The 16,787-nt window shown below is 50.7% G+C and overlaps 1 protein-coding gene across 2 annotated transcripts in view; it reads left to right on the top strand.

The window, feature by feature from the left end:
• Positions 1 to 14,329, top strand: part of ZNF362 (zinc finger protein 362) — a 41,348-nt gene extending 27,019 nt beyond the window's left edge. For both annotated transcript variants that reach the window (XM_055397740.2, XM_055397743.2), the window contains exons 7-9: positions 8,980 to 9,058; positions 9,161 to 9,319; positions 12,519 to 14,329. In XM_055397740.2, coding sequence (XP_055253715.1) covers positions 8,980 to 9,058; positions 9,161 to 9,319; positions 12,519 to 12,635 — 355 coding nt within the window. In that variant the 3' untranslated portion in view covers positions 12,636 to 14,329. The remainder of the gene's footprint in view (positions 1 to 8,979; positions 9,059 to 9,160; positions 9,320 to 12,518) is intronic.
• Positions 14,330 to 16,787: the final 2,458 nt, after the last annotated feature.

Raw genomic sequence — 16,787 nt, forward strand, 5'->3', positions numbered from 1 at the left:
GTAATCAAAGGAAAGAAAAGGGGGATTTCTCATATATCGGTGATGGCTTAGTTGGTAAACAATCTGCCTGCAATGCAGGTGACCCGGGGTCGACCCGTGGGTCAGGAAGATGCCCTGGAGAAGGAAATGGTAACCCACTCCAGTATTCTTGCCTGGGAAATCCCATGGACAGAGGAGCCTGGCAGGCTACAGTCCATGGAGTCACAAGAGTTGGACATGACTTAGCAGCTATTTCTGTTAGAAGATAGAATATTAACCACAATTAAATCACTTTTATCCAGCCCCAGGTCATAATTCCTGTTCCCTGATCTTGGGGAGTTAGTCTGCTTTGCAAAGTTATCTCCTTCTGGGCTAAAGACTTGGATCCTGGCTGCCTTGGCCTCAGGCAGTGTCAGGTCATGGTGATGGGGCATCTTGGAAGCCTGTGCCCTAGGTCTCTTCCCAAAGTGTAAAGAGCCAGTGCACTGGTCCAGTCCTCTCCTGGGGCCGTGCACTCCTGATATTTCTTTCAGAAGACTCAAGCTCTGACCTGGAGCACAGGCCTTTACGCAAGTGTGAGACAGAGAGCCAGATGTGTTGATGAGATTGAATGACTCTGGTCTATTTATCATATAATCAGCAATATCAGAATGGAGGAGAGTGGGGTCCTCTGTTCAGGCGTGATGTATAATCAGTTGTTCAGATTCAGAGCAAATTTTTTTAAACTTTTTATTTTGTATTGGGGTATAGCCGATTACCAATGTTGTGATGGTTTCAGGGGAACGGTGAAGGGACTCAGCCATACACACACATGTATCTATGCTCCTCCAAACTCCCCTGCCATCCAGGCTGCCAATGACATTGAGCAGAGTTCCCTGTGCTGTACAGGAGGTCCTTGTTGGTTATCCATTTTAAATAGAGCAGTGTGCACATGTCCATCCCAAACTCCCTGACTATCCCTTCCCCACATTCTTCCCACTGGCAACCATAAGTTCATTCTCTTAAGTGTGAGCCTTATCCTGTTTTGTAAGTAAGTTCATTTTTCTCATTTCCTTGTAGATATTTCTCCTTCTCTGTCTGACTTAGTTCACTCAGTATGACAATCTCTGCATCCATCCATATTGCCGCAGATGGCATTATTTCACTCTTTTTAATGGTCGACTGTGTGTGTGTACCACAGCTTCTTTATCCATTCATCTGTCAATGGACATCTAGGTTGCTTCTATGTCTTGGCTATTTTAAACAGTATTGCAATGAATGTTGGGGAGCATGTATCCTTTTGGATCATGTTTTTCTCCAGATATATGCCCAGGAGTGGGAATTCAGGGTCAGATGGTAGCTCTATTTTTAGTTTTTTAAGGAACCTCCTTGCTGTTCTCCATCGTGGCTATACCAGTTCACATTCCCACAGAGCATATTATCGGCAGCAAAGGCACTGACTCATCATCATGATCTTTTAATTGATCTCATAAAACAGGGGCCCCCAGCCCTCAGGCCATGGACCAATAGTAGCCCATGGCCTGTTAGGAACTGGGCTGCATAGCAGGAGGCCAGCAGTGAACAAACAAGCAGAGCTTCACCTGTATTTCCAGTCACTCCCCATCGCTTGCATTACCACCTGAGCTCTGCCTCCTGTCAGATCAGTGGCAGCATTAGAGTCTTATAGAAGTTGGAACTCTGCTGTGAACTGTGCATGTGAGGGATCTAGTTTGTGTGCTCCTATGGGAATCTAATGCCTGATGACCTGATTCTGCATAATGGTGAGTTGAATAATTATTTCGTTATATATCGTCATATATATTATGCACCGTATATCATCTTATTATATATTATGTAATAATAATAGAAATAAAGTACACAGTAAATATAACGGAATTGCATCATACTGAAACTACTACCCTGCCCCTCTGTGAAAAAATTATCTTCTGCAAAACTGGTCACTGTGCCAGAAAAGTTGGGGATCACTGTCATAAAGCATGTGTGATGACTGGCGCCAATAAGTAGTTAAGTCCAGGAGGAAATCTTTTCAAAGACATTTCTCTGTGGATACTCCTAGTGCTGGTCTCTGTACATGAAAATAAATTGTTGGTTTTTTTTCTCCATCTTAAAAAGTACACAAATATATATATTTATATTACATGTAATTATATATTACATATTATATTCAGTTCAGTTCAGTCGCTCAGTCGTTGACTGAGCAAAGAGTCGCCTCTTTGCGACCCCATGAATCGCAGCACACCAGGCCTCCCTGTCCATCACCAACTCCCCGAGTCCACCCAAACCCATGTCCATCGAGTCGGTGATGCCATCCAGCCATCTCATTCTCTGTCGTTCCCTTTTCCTCCTGCCCCCAATCCCTCCCAGCATCAGGGTCTTTCCCAGTGAGTGAACTCTTCGCATCAGGTGGCCAAAGTACTGGAGTTTCAGCTTTAGCGTCAGTCCTTCCAATGAACACTCAGGACTGATCTCCTTTAGAATGGACTGGTTGGATCTCCTTGCAGTCCGAGGGACTCTCAAGAGTCTTCTTCAACACCACAGTTCAAAAGCATCAATTCTTCGGTGATCAGCTTTCTTCACAGTCCAGCTCCCACATCCATACATGACCACTGGAAAAACATAGCCTTGACTAGACGGACCTTTGTTGGCAAAGTAACGTCTCTGCTTTTTAATATGCTGTCTAGGTTGGTCGGAGGAACCTGGTAGGCTGCAGTCCAGGGGGTCGCTAAGAGTTGGACATGACCAAGCGACTTCACTTTCCCTTTTCACTTTCATGCATTGGAGAAGAAAATGGCCACCCACTCCAGTGTTCTTGCCTGGAGAATCCCAGGGATGGGGGAGCCTGGTGGGCTGCCGTCTATGGGGTCGCACAGAGTCGGACACTACTGAAGCGACTTAGCAGCAGCAGCAGGTTGGTCATAACTTTCCAAGGAGTAAGCGTCTTTTAATTTCGTGGCTGCAATCAGCATCTGCAGTGATTTTGGAGCCCAAAAAAATAAAGTCTGACACTGTTTCCCCATCTATTTCTCATGAAGTGATGGGACCAGATGCCATGATCTTATAAATTATATGTAATTACATATATACACACATAAAATTAACTCAGGGAGATTGAGCTTCTTTTCTTTTGATTTGCCAACTTTCTTATGCCAGAAACTTCATAGACCACTCGTACTCTAGTGTTTGGCTAATTAATAAAATGCGGAGAGTACAAAACGTGCCCTCATTGGGACCATTTGTAAAGCTGGGGAGTAAATCTTTGGTGTTGCCTAGTGGCCAGCTGGAAACTCCCAGGAGCATCTGGGTGTAAAAGATACCTTGATAATTTATTATTCTGGATGGGGGGCCTGGATTTGAGAAAGCTGGCAGAGGAGGCACAAAGCTGGGAGAAGAGGCAGAGTCGGAGTGTCAGTCTGGTAGGAAATAAACCCAGTAGCAAGTAATAATTAGAATCCTGGTGTTTTCAGAAATAGCTGTTTGTTTGAAAATATTATTTAAGGCCATGACCAAACAAAAAATTCACAGGCCCTTGAGGGGAGAGTATTTTGTCAGAATGTTCCTTGTTCAGGGATTGCTCTCTGCTCTTGAGGGCAGTTTTTTTCTCCTCTCTTTTTTTCCTGAGTGATTTGAATTCATAGTGGTTGGAAACTAAACAAGCAACATAAGAGGGTCCTATCAACATATAGAGACAAATTATTAGTCATTACGCAGTGGCGTATGTAATTAAACCAATGTGTCCTAACCCAGTGACAAAGAGGTGGGTGTCCCCAGTGCCCGCAAGTCCCAGAATCCTTTAGATAAACATACCCAAAAAAGCCAAACATAAAGAAGCAACCAGATTCCAGGTTTCTTGTTTTCCACTATTCCACAGAGACTCCTATCTTTTGCCCCTGGATCGAGAACCAGACAGTCAAGGCATATAATCAAATCCATCTTCCCAACATTGTGTCAGCAATAAAGGGGTAGAAGAAGGTCATGTCAAAACAGAACCAGCTCCGGTCGAGTAATAAAAGTAGCGCTGGAAGCAGGTTGAGCAGGATCCCCCTGGGAGTTGAGAAAGACGTGCCTGGAAGCATGTGGGGGTTCGTGTAATTTGAGTGGCCTGGCAGCTCTGGAGCATCTCGGTGGGACCTCCATCTGTGAAAGGAAGGTACAAGACAAGAAAGGTGACTCGCAAAGTGTTGGCAGAAATCCAGACTTCAGAAGGGTCAGCCCTGTAAGTTATAAATACCACGTGTCTTTAAGGAGAAAATGAACAGGAATTTGTAGTGAGTCTGTTCGTGGTAGAGATACGGCAGATGTCTTGTGTTTCTGTAGAAGGTAACGCATCTGTAGACGCCACGATGCAGAAATCGGGTAACCTTGTTTTATGAGGGGGTTAGACCATAAACTAACCCTCATGGGGGGGTTCGTTTATGAGGTCTGAGAAAGGGCTCGATGCTTTTACCTGTTTGGGGAACATCTGCTGGACAGAGTAACTCTGGTTGTGCTTGTTTATTCAGGCTGCAGAGTGGGCTTTGCCTCTGTTTTCCTTCATCTGGCTATGTGACGTTGTGTACATGTGTGATGCTGATTGTGGCAGGGTCGGTTTTCTCAAGTGTGATGATAGTGACATCCTAGCAGCAACTGCTCCTTGTCAGAGAGCTTCTAAGTGTCCATTCCCGTGTAAGGCATGTATGCCTTATACCTACTTTGTATATATACAAGGTATCCATAAAGTCCATTCAGGGTGTCCATAAAGTCCTTACACAGTATGAACCTGTTTCTAAATAAGAGATAATGAATCTGCAAAGTGCCACAGAGAGAGAACCATCTCAGGGAAGGTCCATGTTTACTGTGTCTATCATTGTTTTGGTTATAAAACACGGTGGGACTGAAGCCACTCAGTGTAACATGCTGTTTCTTACCTGGAGGATAGAGGATAAATGGTAACTAATGAATTCTCGATAATTCTATTTAAAGATAGAATAAATTCCCCCTTTATTTTTCATAAATTATCTTAAAAGAGACATGAGTGTATTAAAAGCTAACGTTGTGAAAATGTCTTAGGAATGCCCTTTCTGTAAGTTACAGTCCTTAGCAATCCATACTTTAAAAAAAATATTTATTATTTTGAGGTGTGTCAAGTCTTAGTTGCGGCATGCGGTATCTTTTGTGGGGAGCACAGGCGACTTCACTTTCCCTTTTCACTTTCATGCATTGGAGAAGGAAATGGCAACCCACTCCAGTGTTCTTGCCTGGAGAATCCCAGGGATGGGGGAGCCTGGTGGGCTGCCGTCTATGGGGTCGCACAGAGTCGGACATGACTGAAGCAACTTAGCAGCAGCATCAGCACAGGCTCAGTAGCTGTGGCACACAGGCTTAGTTGCCTCATGGGATCTTAGTTCCCAGACCAGGGATTGAACCTGAATCCCTTGCATTGAAAGGCAGATTCTTAACCACTGGACCACCGGGAAAGTCCCTACAATCCTTATTGTTATCCCCATTTTAGAGGTGAGGAAACTGGAGCTCAGGGAGGCAAAGTCGCTTGCCCAAGGCCACCTTGCTAAGAGGAGGCAGAAGTGAGATGCGAGCCAGAGCGCCAAGGAGCAGCCTGTGGCTTGGTGGGGGTGTGTGTGGGGGCGGGGTGGGGAAGTCAGGCTGCAGAAGAAGGTGGGCGAGGTCCAGGCAGGAGAGCAAGGTGAGCCTTCTGGACGCCAGGGTGAGCCTGGGACGGTTCGTGGGGTGAAGGAGCAGCCCGGGGCACTGACTTCAGCTCTGCCTCCCTGCACTGCCCATGCCTGGAGTCGGTGGTGAGCTCCCCCCATCACTACAGATGTTGGGAGTCGGGGCCAGGTGCTCCCCTAGTGGGAAGATGCCCTACAAAGAGATGACTCATTTTGTAATTGAGGACATGGCCCTGACTTGAATTTCAGAGGCTGAAGAGCTTGGGGGCCAGTTATCAGGGGAACTGTGACTCCCTGAAGCCTTCTGAGCCAGCCCAGTGCTGAGTGCCACGCATAACAAGAGATCAGTGGCCAGAGGCAGGCTCTGGGCCAAAGGAACTCCTACCACGACCTGGGAGGCTGAAGGATGTGAAAAATCCCATGAAAGCGGGAAATATGTGATGAAGGTTAGGGAGGATCATCTGGGTTGGGTGTGGAAGGGTCCATAGCCCTTTCTAGTGAGAGATGGAAATGGTGTTCCCAACTAGGGGAACAGCATGAGCAAAGGCTCAGAGGCTGGTGGGGGGCTGGGGATTTGGATTCTGTCCCAGAAAAGGGGGTGATGTAGGGGGTGCGAAGCAGGTCTGTGCAAGGTTGGATTCCACGCTACTGCTGTGGTGGAGGCCAGGAGAGGAGAGGCTGAGGCTGAGAGTCTAGGAAGGAGGCTGGGCAGCTGTGGCGCTCGGGATGGAGGCCAGAGGAGCAAGATCCGAAGCAAGGACCCGATGTCCCTGGAGAACCATCAGGCAGGCAGTCAACAAACACTTGTGAAATACCCCTGAGGAGTAGGTGGTGTTGATTACGTGAAGCGCAGTACTGCTGTCAGTGACTGACTTCAGGAGGAAAGAACTCGCCTTCCTGTGTTTCAAGCCCTCTCTGAGGAGCCTGTGCCAGGCCCTGGGATGATGGTGGTGGTGAAGAGACCAGGAGCATTCTTACTCTCAAGGAGGGAGGCAGCCAGCGTCAGTGACTAGATGTTGACAAAGCATGTGCCCACACACAGACTTCTGCTCAGGGGTAGGTGCAGGGGCCAGGCCTAGTCTGGGGGGTCAGGAAAAGCTTCCCCGATCAAGGGGCTTTAATGCTGAGACCTGGAGTCTAGGTTCTAACCAGGTATGGGCTGGGGGAAGAGTGTGCCTAGAAGAGGAGCAGTCTATCCAGGATGGAAGGTAGGAAGGGACCTGAAATGTTCCGGGTGGGGTGGAGGGGAGGAGGCAGGGCTGGAGCCTTGGGGTGGGGAAGAGGCATGACCTGGGCGGCAGTGGGAGGCAAGGACTTTGGGGTGGACATTGTGGGGTTTAAAACAAAATCAGCATACATCCTGGGGTGCCTTGGTCCCATCTGCCACCTGACCCCTAGCTGACCAAGTTCCATAGCCCTGGGTTGGGGGGACAAGGTTAGGATGAAATGGAGGGTTTCTGGCATCAGGTGCAACTGGTCCAGGTGACCGTTAAGGTGTTTCCATTGTAGAGATGGGGTGCAGCAGCCTGGGATGATGTCCCCAAACATGTGACACCCCTAAATGTGCAGGTAGAATAGAGGTCCTCAGAACTGCAGCCCAGCTCCACCTGGCCTGTCTCCACACAGTCTGAGATGTGCTGTCCCTGTCCTTGGGGCTCCCCGTCTAGTAGATAAAACAGAGGAGGGGGCGGTCACGTGCTGAGGATGCAGCCAGGGCACAGGGGTGGCGAGCAGAAGCATCCATCAGACATGGCTGCGGATGAGAAATGGCCCTCCTACCAGGACGCAGGGTGCAGGAGCAGAGAGGTGAGGCTGACCGCAGGTGAAGGGCCTTGACTGGCACTCTAGGGAATCTGGACTGTCAGTGTTCATGGTGGGCAGTCAAGGTCATGGGCTCGCTGATGGCAGGAAGTGTCCTTATTCCAGCCTGGTTGGCACAGGGCCTGGCCAGAGGGACCTTAGTTGTTTGATGAATCTGTTGATGGGCAGAGCAAACCAAACCAGGGGGTTGGGGCTTTTGGGAAGGAGGTGGACCACATGGTCAGAGCTGGATTTCCCCCTCTCATCTACTGCTTGTTGGCAGCTCAGGCAAAAGAGGTCCATGTCTGGCCCACATTTCGCTGCCCACTGCTTGGCACAAGATTTGCGGAGCAGATGACTGAAGACAAGCCTAGGAGAGCAAGGAGGGCCTCCCGTCCCTGTGTGTGCGCTGCGCTCCTGAACCTCAGTTTTGCACTGATCCCAGTCCCCCTCCATCCTCACCTGGCTGCTGGGCGAGTGCCAGTGGCAACAGCCATCAGAAAGTGCAGCCATCAGCCTTGAAGTCACTGCTCCCAAGTCTCCCTCTCAGTGAGGACCCCATCACTCTAGTTAAGATTGCAGCCCTGACACAACCCTTCTCATCCGCTTTCTTCTTAGAGCACTTACTGCCTTCTACACATGCTTTACTTACTTATTTCATGCTTGTTGTTTGTTTCCATGAGGCAGTGAGTTTGTCTGTTTTGTTCACTTACGTGTTTCAGGCACGCAGGGTAGTGCCTGGCACAGTAATTGTTAAATGAATAATAATAATAATAATGGTAAGTCGTGATGGAGTGCTGACTTTGTGCTGATATTCGGCTAAGCCCTTTTGCATATTATCTAATGTAATCTTCACAAAGCCCAGTGAGGTGGGTGACTGCATTTTTATACCCATTTTGCAGATGAGGAAACTGAGGTTCAGTGATTTGACCAAGGTCACCCGGCTAGTAAATGATGGAGCCAGGATGAGAACAAAAAGGGGCTGACAGATAGGACACAGAGGGGCTGACCTTCAGGGCCACCCTGCCCTGAAGTGTCTCAGTAGCTGGGGTGACCAGATAGACACATCAGGGCGGGCAGGACATAGAAACTGGGGGCCAATTGGGGAGTTGTCTCCTGAGAGAGGCAGGCAGGCAGGAAAGGTCCTGGCAAAGCTGTGAATCTGTTCTTTTCAGTGGGTTGGTCTGCAGGTGACTTTTTTAGAAGAGGCGCAGAATGCAGTCAAAGAAGCCCACCACGATGATTGTGAGGCCTGAGTGGGTGCTGGTGGAGGGCTGGGTTTAGTAGGGTCCTGTGAGGAGCCTGGAGGCTCTGGTCACAGACCGGCAGTGGGAGGCTGGAGAAGAAAGGACAGGCTGACCTTTGAAGTCCCAGCTCTTGTCTGGGGCTCACTCGGGGCGGGGTGAAAGTGTGTGGAGCGGGGAGCCTGGGAGGCTTGGGGGCCAGAGGTATGGGGCAGGCCAGCCAAGGGCTTGGGGGCTGGAGCTAGCCTGGGGGACCTGACAGGGACTCCATCTCACTGGGCTTCCTATTGCAGAATCCACACAGGTGACAGACCCTACAAGTGCCCACATCCTGGCTGCGAAAAGGCTTTCACTCAGCTCTCCAACCTCCAGGTGAGTGCCTGCCTGCCCACCCCACTTGCTAGGTGCACGGCTCCTTCCACCCCGCTCCAGGGGAGCCCAGCTGCCTCCTGACCCCCGCTGTGCTCCCCACAGTCTCACCAGCGCCAGCACAACAAGGACAAGCCCTACAAGTGTCCCAACTGCTACCGGGCCTACTCGGACTCCGCCTCCCTGCAGATCCACCTCTCGGCCCACGCCATCAAGCACGCCAAGGCCTACTGCTGCAGCATGTGCGGGCGGGCCTACACCTCGGTGAGTGCCGGGCCCCTGGGAGCCTTTCCCTCACCCCAGCCCCCTCAGAGCTGTGCTGATACTCCCATTTTCCAGATGAGGAAACTGAGGCCCTGGAGAGGGTAAGATCACAGTGGCAGAGCTGGGCCGTCCACTTCCCCGTTCTGTTTTTGGCTGCCTCAGGCTAAGCTCCCCTCAGGCAGCCTTTAGCCTGGGTTTTAGGGACGTGGTTTCCTCCAGGCAGTGGTGGAGGGGGGCCTGTCACCCTGCTTCCCAGAGCCAGGGAGGGAAGTGGGCTTTTTCCCCACTGGAGAAGCTGCAACCCTTGTCATGGCCACAAGGGGGCATAGTGACCTGGCCCAGAGTCACTCTCACCTACCAGGAAAGGTCCGAACAGGGCCAGAAAGGTGCCAATCCCCTGGTGGGAATTTCCCTAAACAAGGGCCTTTCAAACCCAGGAGAGGGAGTCCAGGTGAGTCACTCATGTGTGTCCTTCGGCCTAATTAGATATTCTGGTTAACAGACCCCCACATGTACCCAGTGATCCCCAAGCCTCAGTTTCCTCATCAATCTGAGGGAGATCGGTCCTGGAAGGACTGATGCTAAAGCTGAAACTACAATACTTTGGCCACCTCATGCGACGAGTGGACTCACTGGAAAAGACTCTGATGCTGGGAAAGGTTGGGGGCTGGAGGAGAAGGGGACGACTGAGAATAAGATGACTGGATGGCATCACCGACTCTGTGGACATGAGTTTGAGTGAACTCCAGGAAATTGGTGATGGACAGGGAGGCCTGGCGTGCTGTGATTCATGGGGTCGCAGAGAGTCGGACACGACTGAGCGACTGAACTGAACTGAACTGAAAATGGAGGAGCTATTAGTTCTTAACTCATAGGACTGTTGACTGGCAGAGTCAATGCCTGATAGACCTCAGCTAACACAGTTATTTATTTACCCAGTGTTTACTGAACACTTGTGCCAGGCACTTGGGAATCAGGATGAATCAAACAGACATATTCCTTGACCCCAGGGAGGTTAAGAGTCTACTGCTGGAGACAGACATTAAACAAGTAACCACACAAGTGAATATGCAGTGACAGATCACAGTGACTGCTCTCCAGCAGGCTTTCTCAACCTCGGACCATGTTGACATGTTTGCTGGGGGCGCTGTCCTGAGCATTATAGGATGTTTAGCAACATCCTTGGCCACATTCCACTTAGCAACCGCTCTTGGAAAATGCCTCTAGACTTTGCCAAATGTCCTTTGGGGGAGAAATTGCCTCTGATTGAGAACCTCAGCTCTGAAGGAAAAAAAGAACATATGTTTTGGAAGACAGCTGCAGGGAGGATCAAGTGGAGTTGGGGGAGGGACATGGTTTGGGGTAGGTGTGTGAGGAAGTAACGTTTAGAAGAAGGTGTGGAGGATAATTGGCCAGGTGAGGAGAAGAGGAGGGGAGGAACTTTCCAAGCAGGGGGACAGTGAATGCAAACACCCTAAGTGGAACCAGCGCAGTGTGTTCCAGAAACTGAAAAATAATTAGGTCACACGAGGCTGTGGGGCCCTGTTAGGAAGTTTGCATGTTTTCCCAGGTGGAGTGGGGTCCCATGGGGAGAAGACTGTCCAGGAGGGTTATTTTGAAAGTTCACTTTGGCTGGAGGGGGCACATGGATTGCACCTTAAAGAAGGGGTCACCAGCCTTCAGAGCCATGGTTCTTAGAGGGAATCTGAACCCTGGGGCTGTCAGATCTCACCTGGCCTAAGGCCCCACCCTTAACTGGGCCTGACTGGACTCCACAGAACAAGAATAATTACCTTTTCTGAAAAAACATTTTGGTGGATTGACTTTTAAACTACTATAATACATAAAAGAAACATTTGCGAATAGTGAACCCTCATGTTTCCATTGGGGCCTCCCAGGTGGCTCAGTGGTAAAGAATCCTGCCAGTGCAGGAGATACAGGAGATCCGGGTTCGATCCCTGAGTGGGGAAGATCCCCTGGAGAAGGAAATGGCAATCCACTGCAGTATTCTTGCCTGGGAAATCCCACAGACAGAGGAACCTGGCGGGCTACAGTACATGGGGTCGCAAAGAGTCGGACACAATTGAGCATGCGTGTATATTCCCACCAGACCCCAGGCCCTGGCATCGGCCAGTCCTTCCTCATTCATGTCCCTGTTTTTTGAAATGAAACTGACATCATAGTGTTCCATCTGAGAATTTTCACTCTGTGTCTTTGAACATACTCTTTTCTTTTAACTTATCCACAATACCTTTATAATACCTTAAAATGATTCACCATAGTCCTTAATATCATCAAATACCCAGTTGGTATTCACATTTTCATTTGTCTCATGGATGGCATAATTTATAATTTTATTTATAAATTTTATTTTTTAATCAAGATCCAAATAAAATTCTTACATTGCACTGGGTCAGTATAGCTTTTAAACTATTCTTCCTTGCCCCCACCCGAATCCCACTGCCTTTTCTTTGCAACTTACTCATGGAACCAAGCATGCCCAGTTTTTGCTTCTAAAGTCACCAGTCGGATCAGGCCCCAGTTCTTCCCAAGGGAGGGTAGAGCTTGGGGATGCTTCTGCTGGCACGCCCATCACCACCTAGAATGAAATGTAGAGACTAGGGAAGCAGTGGTCCCCTCAGCCCTACTGCTTGCTAAGAGCTTTACCCTCATCACCATAGCTACCCTGTGAAGTCCTTCCTTCCCCATCCCTGCCTGCAGAGGAGGAAACTGAGGCTTGGAGGGGTGAGATGACTGGTCCAACGTTCCACTGCTGAGAAATGGCAGAGCCAGGGTCACCTGGGGCCTACTGCTCCATTCTCACTGGGAGCGCCAGCCAGATGGGGGCAGGTGTGCTCCATTGGACAGGACTCCACTGCAGCCAATTGGTTAATGGCCTGGTCCTAGAGAGCTTCAGGTGGTCACTGCAGCGGGACGAGCCTGATGCCTGCCTGCTCTCTAGTCAGCACACAGTGGGCTCCGACTCTGGTAAATGAGCCAGCCCCCACCCCTGGCAGAAATGCAGTATCCCTCCAACTAATACCAATGCCTATCTGGCACCCCCAAAGCTGTGGCTGTTGACCTGTAGCCGGCTCATCTACCCAGGAGCCCTCCAGTGGCCGCTTTTAGGAACTGCAGCTCCCCCTGCGCCCTTGCCAGCAGCTGGTTGTAAGTTCTGAATCTCACCCCTTGCCCGCAGGAGACCTACCTGATGAAGCACATGTCCAAACACACGGTGGTGGAGCACTTGGTGAGCCATCACTCGCCCCAGAGGACGGAGTCCCCCAGCATCCCGGTGCGAATTTCCCTCATCTGAGCCGACCCAAGGCGCCGCCCCGCCCTGCCCACTGGCAGACACAGACCCAGGCAGCACCGGCCCAACTCCCTCCAGGGGCCCTCCAGGAACAGCCGAGCTCTCTCATGACCTTCCTGACCTTCCAGAAAGCCTGGGCCGCAGAAGCCCTGCCCGGTCCAGCTCCGGGGGCGGCCAGGCCAACTGCAAGATTCTGGACTGTTTTGGTGGCATCCAAAGACGATCTCAGAGCACTTTGAACCTCTCCGCTGGGTTTTCCTTTTCTTCCCCCATCCTTCACTTGCTTCACTGTTTTTTTGTTTTGTTTTAAGTTTGTTTTGGAAAATAACAAAAAAAGATATTTATTGGCCAAGAAGTTGGTGCTGCTAAGACCGAGAAATGGAAAGAACCCGACAGATGGACACAGAGACCCAAAGGGCAGCGTGGGACCTTCTCTTGCCGCGGCCTCGGGTCTTGAGGGGAAGGCGCAGGCCTGGGAGTCTGGACCACAGAGGCGGCTCCCCGGTGGGAGGGGCAGGAGGCAGCTGGAGTGAGCCGCTCGCCCCCCCACGGGTGCCAGCTCAAGCCTCCAGAGCTGTGCCCTGGGCATCACTGAGCAGAGGGACGTGGCAGCTACCAGGGCTGCCCGGGCTTCAGGAGACAGATGAAGAGGGGCCGGGAGGTCCGCAGGACCAAAGGGTGCAGGGTTGGCTGGGCTGGGCGCAGGCCCAGGGAAACGGGGTGGGGGCGGGCTGGGTAAGACCCGGTGCCCCCACTGCTCAGAAGACCACCCCAGTCTACCTCAGTGCTGGCCAGGAAACCTATCGGCTACCTCTCCCACCATCCCAGACTGTGGGCAGCGGGGGAGGGAGTGGGCCTGGGGCAAGGACCCCCTCCGCTCTGCAGAATTTCCTCCGGTTGGGGCAATGCCCAAGGAGGGGTTACTTGTCTTCCCTGCCATGGAGGGGGATCCCCAGCCCAGGCCCTAGGCCGCTCGGCAGGGAAGGGATCCTCCGGGAGGAGGGTCCCCGGAGCAGACCCTGCTCTCCGCCCCCACAGACACACCCCAATCTGAAAGCCATGCGTGTCCGTGTATATAGAAACTATGTACAGAGCCCGGAGAAGCCCCCTCTACATCCCCTGGGGAAAAAAAAAAGAAATCTAGACAGAAACTCATCTATATATTCTGTATCTGGAGTTCCGTTTTGAATATTAACTGTGTTATTTTTATACACTTTTTAAGCCTTAACTCGCCATTGATTTACCAGTTTAACGTCTCCCGGGGTTTCTTTTCCCACGGGGTCTCCGCCCCGCCCCCACCCCTTTGTTTGACTTGCGTCGTCTGATACTCAGTATTGTAGCTTTTCGTCCGCATGTTGCTACCCTGTAAATACGCTGTTATACATACTGTTAACACCCTTTGCTTTTTTTCTATGGGACCTCCAGGCCACCGTATTTAGAACTAGTTACCTTATTAAAAAAGAGAAAACAGTCTGTTGGCTTCTCAGTCTGCATCGTGGTGGTAGGGAGGTGAGGGCAGGTGCTCCCCCGCAATGCGCTTCAGGAACAGTTTGCGTTCTATTTAAGAAAAGGGGTGGAGAGGAGAAAAAGGTCAAATGTGGGGGAAGACACTAAAGGGGGCAAGAAACAAAGGAATCCCAAACCCTCTGCTCTTTGTATTTCTCTGTTGTGAAGAATAAACTGTACCTGCAGCCGGGTGGCAGCGGTGTGTGGCGTGCTCTGTGCGAGGGCGGGGCCGGGGGCACCTTTCCACACTCCTCTCCCCTCCCCCGCGCCCCCCCCCCGAAGAACTGGGAAGGAAGGGAAATGGCCTTTCTTGTGTCCATCACTTGCAGCCAAGAACCACGAGGACTCAGAGGAGTGCAGTCCTCGATGGTGACTCATGGTTGAGTCACTTTCTATCTCCCAGGGCCAGCCTTGCTAAGCTCTGGGGGAATTCCTGCATTTCCCTCCTAGGCAATCAAAACATTGACACCCCCCCCCACCCCCCCACCCCGCCATGGGGAAGTTGTGTGTGAAGGGGCCTTCTTGGTCCCCTCAGTCACTGGGATAGCTGGAGGCTGTGAAACGAGCTGCTGCTGCTGCTGCTGCAGGAGTCCGAGGATGAAGCTGACTCCGAACAAAGCCTAGAGGAGAGCCGGAGACACGTCACCGAGCCCTGAAGCTGGCCCAACCCCAGCACTGTCTTGTTACATAAGCCAGTAAATCCTCATTCGGGTTGTCCTTTCGTTTTCCTCCAAGAGTCACTTGCTAAACATTGACCAGCACACTACTGGGTGGCTCTCCAATCAGAAATCTCCATTGGGTGAGTTAGGGACAAGTTAGGAGGTAGTGGGCACCTGTGTGGGCAGGGGCAGGGTGGGGTGGGGGTGGGCTGTGTTGTGCCGCAGACAAGCAGGAGGACAAAGGAGGCAGCGAGAAGCCGAGATGGACAGAAGAGACCAAGGGCCAGTGGCAACCTCAGCCCCTGACTGTCTCCATCTTTTGGCTAGCTCTAATTTTCTGCTTGCTCTCACATCAGTGAGTTTATTCAATATTTATTAGTTGCTAATGGTGTAGCGGCAGGTAAGTTAGTTAACCTCTCTGTGCCCGATTTTCTCATGGGTAATGAGGAAAATAATAGTAATTTATAGGATGGATATGAGGATTGAATGAATCAATAGATATCTAAGGCTTAGAACTGTGCCTGGCACACAGTAAGTACCCCCAATAAATGTAATTTGTTGTTATTATTTGATGTAGCCTTGATGAATCTATGTCCTTTGTGATCAGTGAACTCTGATTACAGGGGGCTGTCAATGTTTGGGAATTTGGGGGATGACATCTGAGCTGGCATGGCACTAGGGATGGCTGGACAGGTGAAGATTTTGCATGTAGCAGTGCATGTAGGGGGACTGGGAGTCTGGTTTTCACTGGCTCACTGGGTCCTTGAGGGTCGCAGGATGGGTGCTGAGGACAATGATGATTGACAGGGATACTGATGAAGGAGCTGCAGAAGGGGCTTATTTCTGCCTTTACAGCCCCACCCCCATGGTGGGCCTCTGGGATAAAGGACGACCTGTTCCCAAGTGATCATCCACTCTGTTCCCCTGCAGCTTCCTTGACCCCTCCCCCTCTTCAGGAAGGTCTCAACCCACTGCAGGAGGCTGCTCCAGCCCAGCTCGAGAAAATCCCTGACTCCTGCCATCACTTCCTCTTTAAAACAAGAAATGGCTGGCCTTTGCTGACTCCTCTGCGCTCCTTGACCTTGCTGGAGAAGGGGCAGGCAAGGAGAGGGACAAGGCAAGTTATTTTCTGGAGCCTCACAACACCTGCACGGAGGGTGACTGGCATCCCCACTTTACATATGAGAAAACAGACTCAACAAAGGTTAAGGATCTAGTCCACAGCCATGCACAGAGTCAGAAAGGGAGTTGATTCCTAACCTAACCTGAACTCAGGTCTCTGCTGGCAGAGGAGTCGGTCTGTGTGGCTTTTAGTGAATGCTGCAGGGTAAAGTGGACAGTCTCCCACCAGAGGAAGGGATATCAGCTTGTAGTTAACCTGTTCTCGGGCACACCTGGCCTGTTCTTAGCTCTAACCCGGAGTCCAAAAGGCCTCCTGGGTTCTGCTAATCTAGTTTAGGCAGGAGACACTGGGACTTAGGAACTGCTTTGGAGAGGGATCATCATCAACTGTTGATAAAATGTTTGTAAAAATGGTGTGAAAAAATGGTTAGTGTGTAAAAGCCATCAGAGTTGGCTTACAGAACTGTTGTCCCTCCTGAAAATAGTGGAGGCTGTTAAAAATTGAAGGTCTATGAGAACACTACAGAAATGGTTCAGGAGACCAGGAGGGAAATCCCACCCTCTCCGGGCCTCTAGTTTTCAACTGTTAAGACAATATCTCAGGGGCTTCCAGCAGATAACTTCCCCAACTCTGCAGTTATTTCCTGGAGGGAACCACCTTTCCTGGAAGGCCTGATGACTTCATGCTCCCATTCGGAACGTGCGTCTTTCTCTACTGAAGATGAAGAGTCTGGACAGCAGCCACGGATAAGGAAATTTATCTCCCAGACACTGTGGCTAAACAGCCGTGGGTCCCATGGGGAGGAAATGTTATTTTTATGAATTTGGATGCTCCAGGAGAAAGGGCCACAAGGACACTATGGAATAA

The sequence above is a fragment of the Moschus berezovskii genome, chromosome 2 (genome assembly GCF_049115385.1).
Source record: "Moschus berezovskii isolate FMDL1 chromosome 2, NW_MosBer_1.0, whole genome shotgun sequence".
NCBI lineage: Eukaryota > Metazoa > Chordata > Mammalia > Artiodactyla > Moschidae > Moschus > Moschus berezovskii.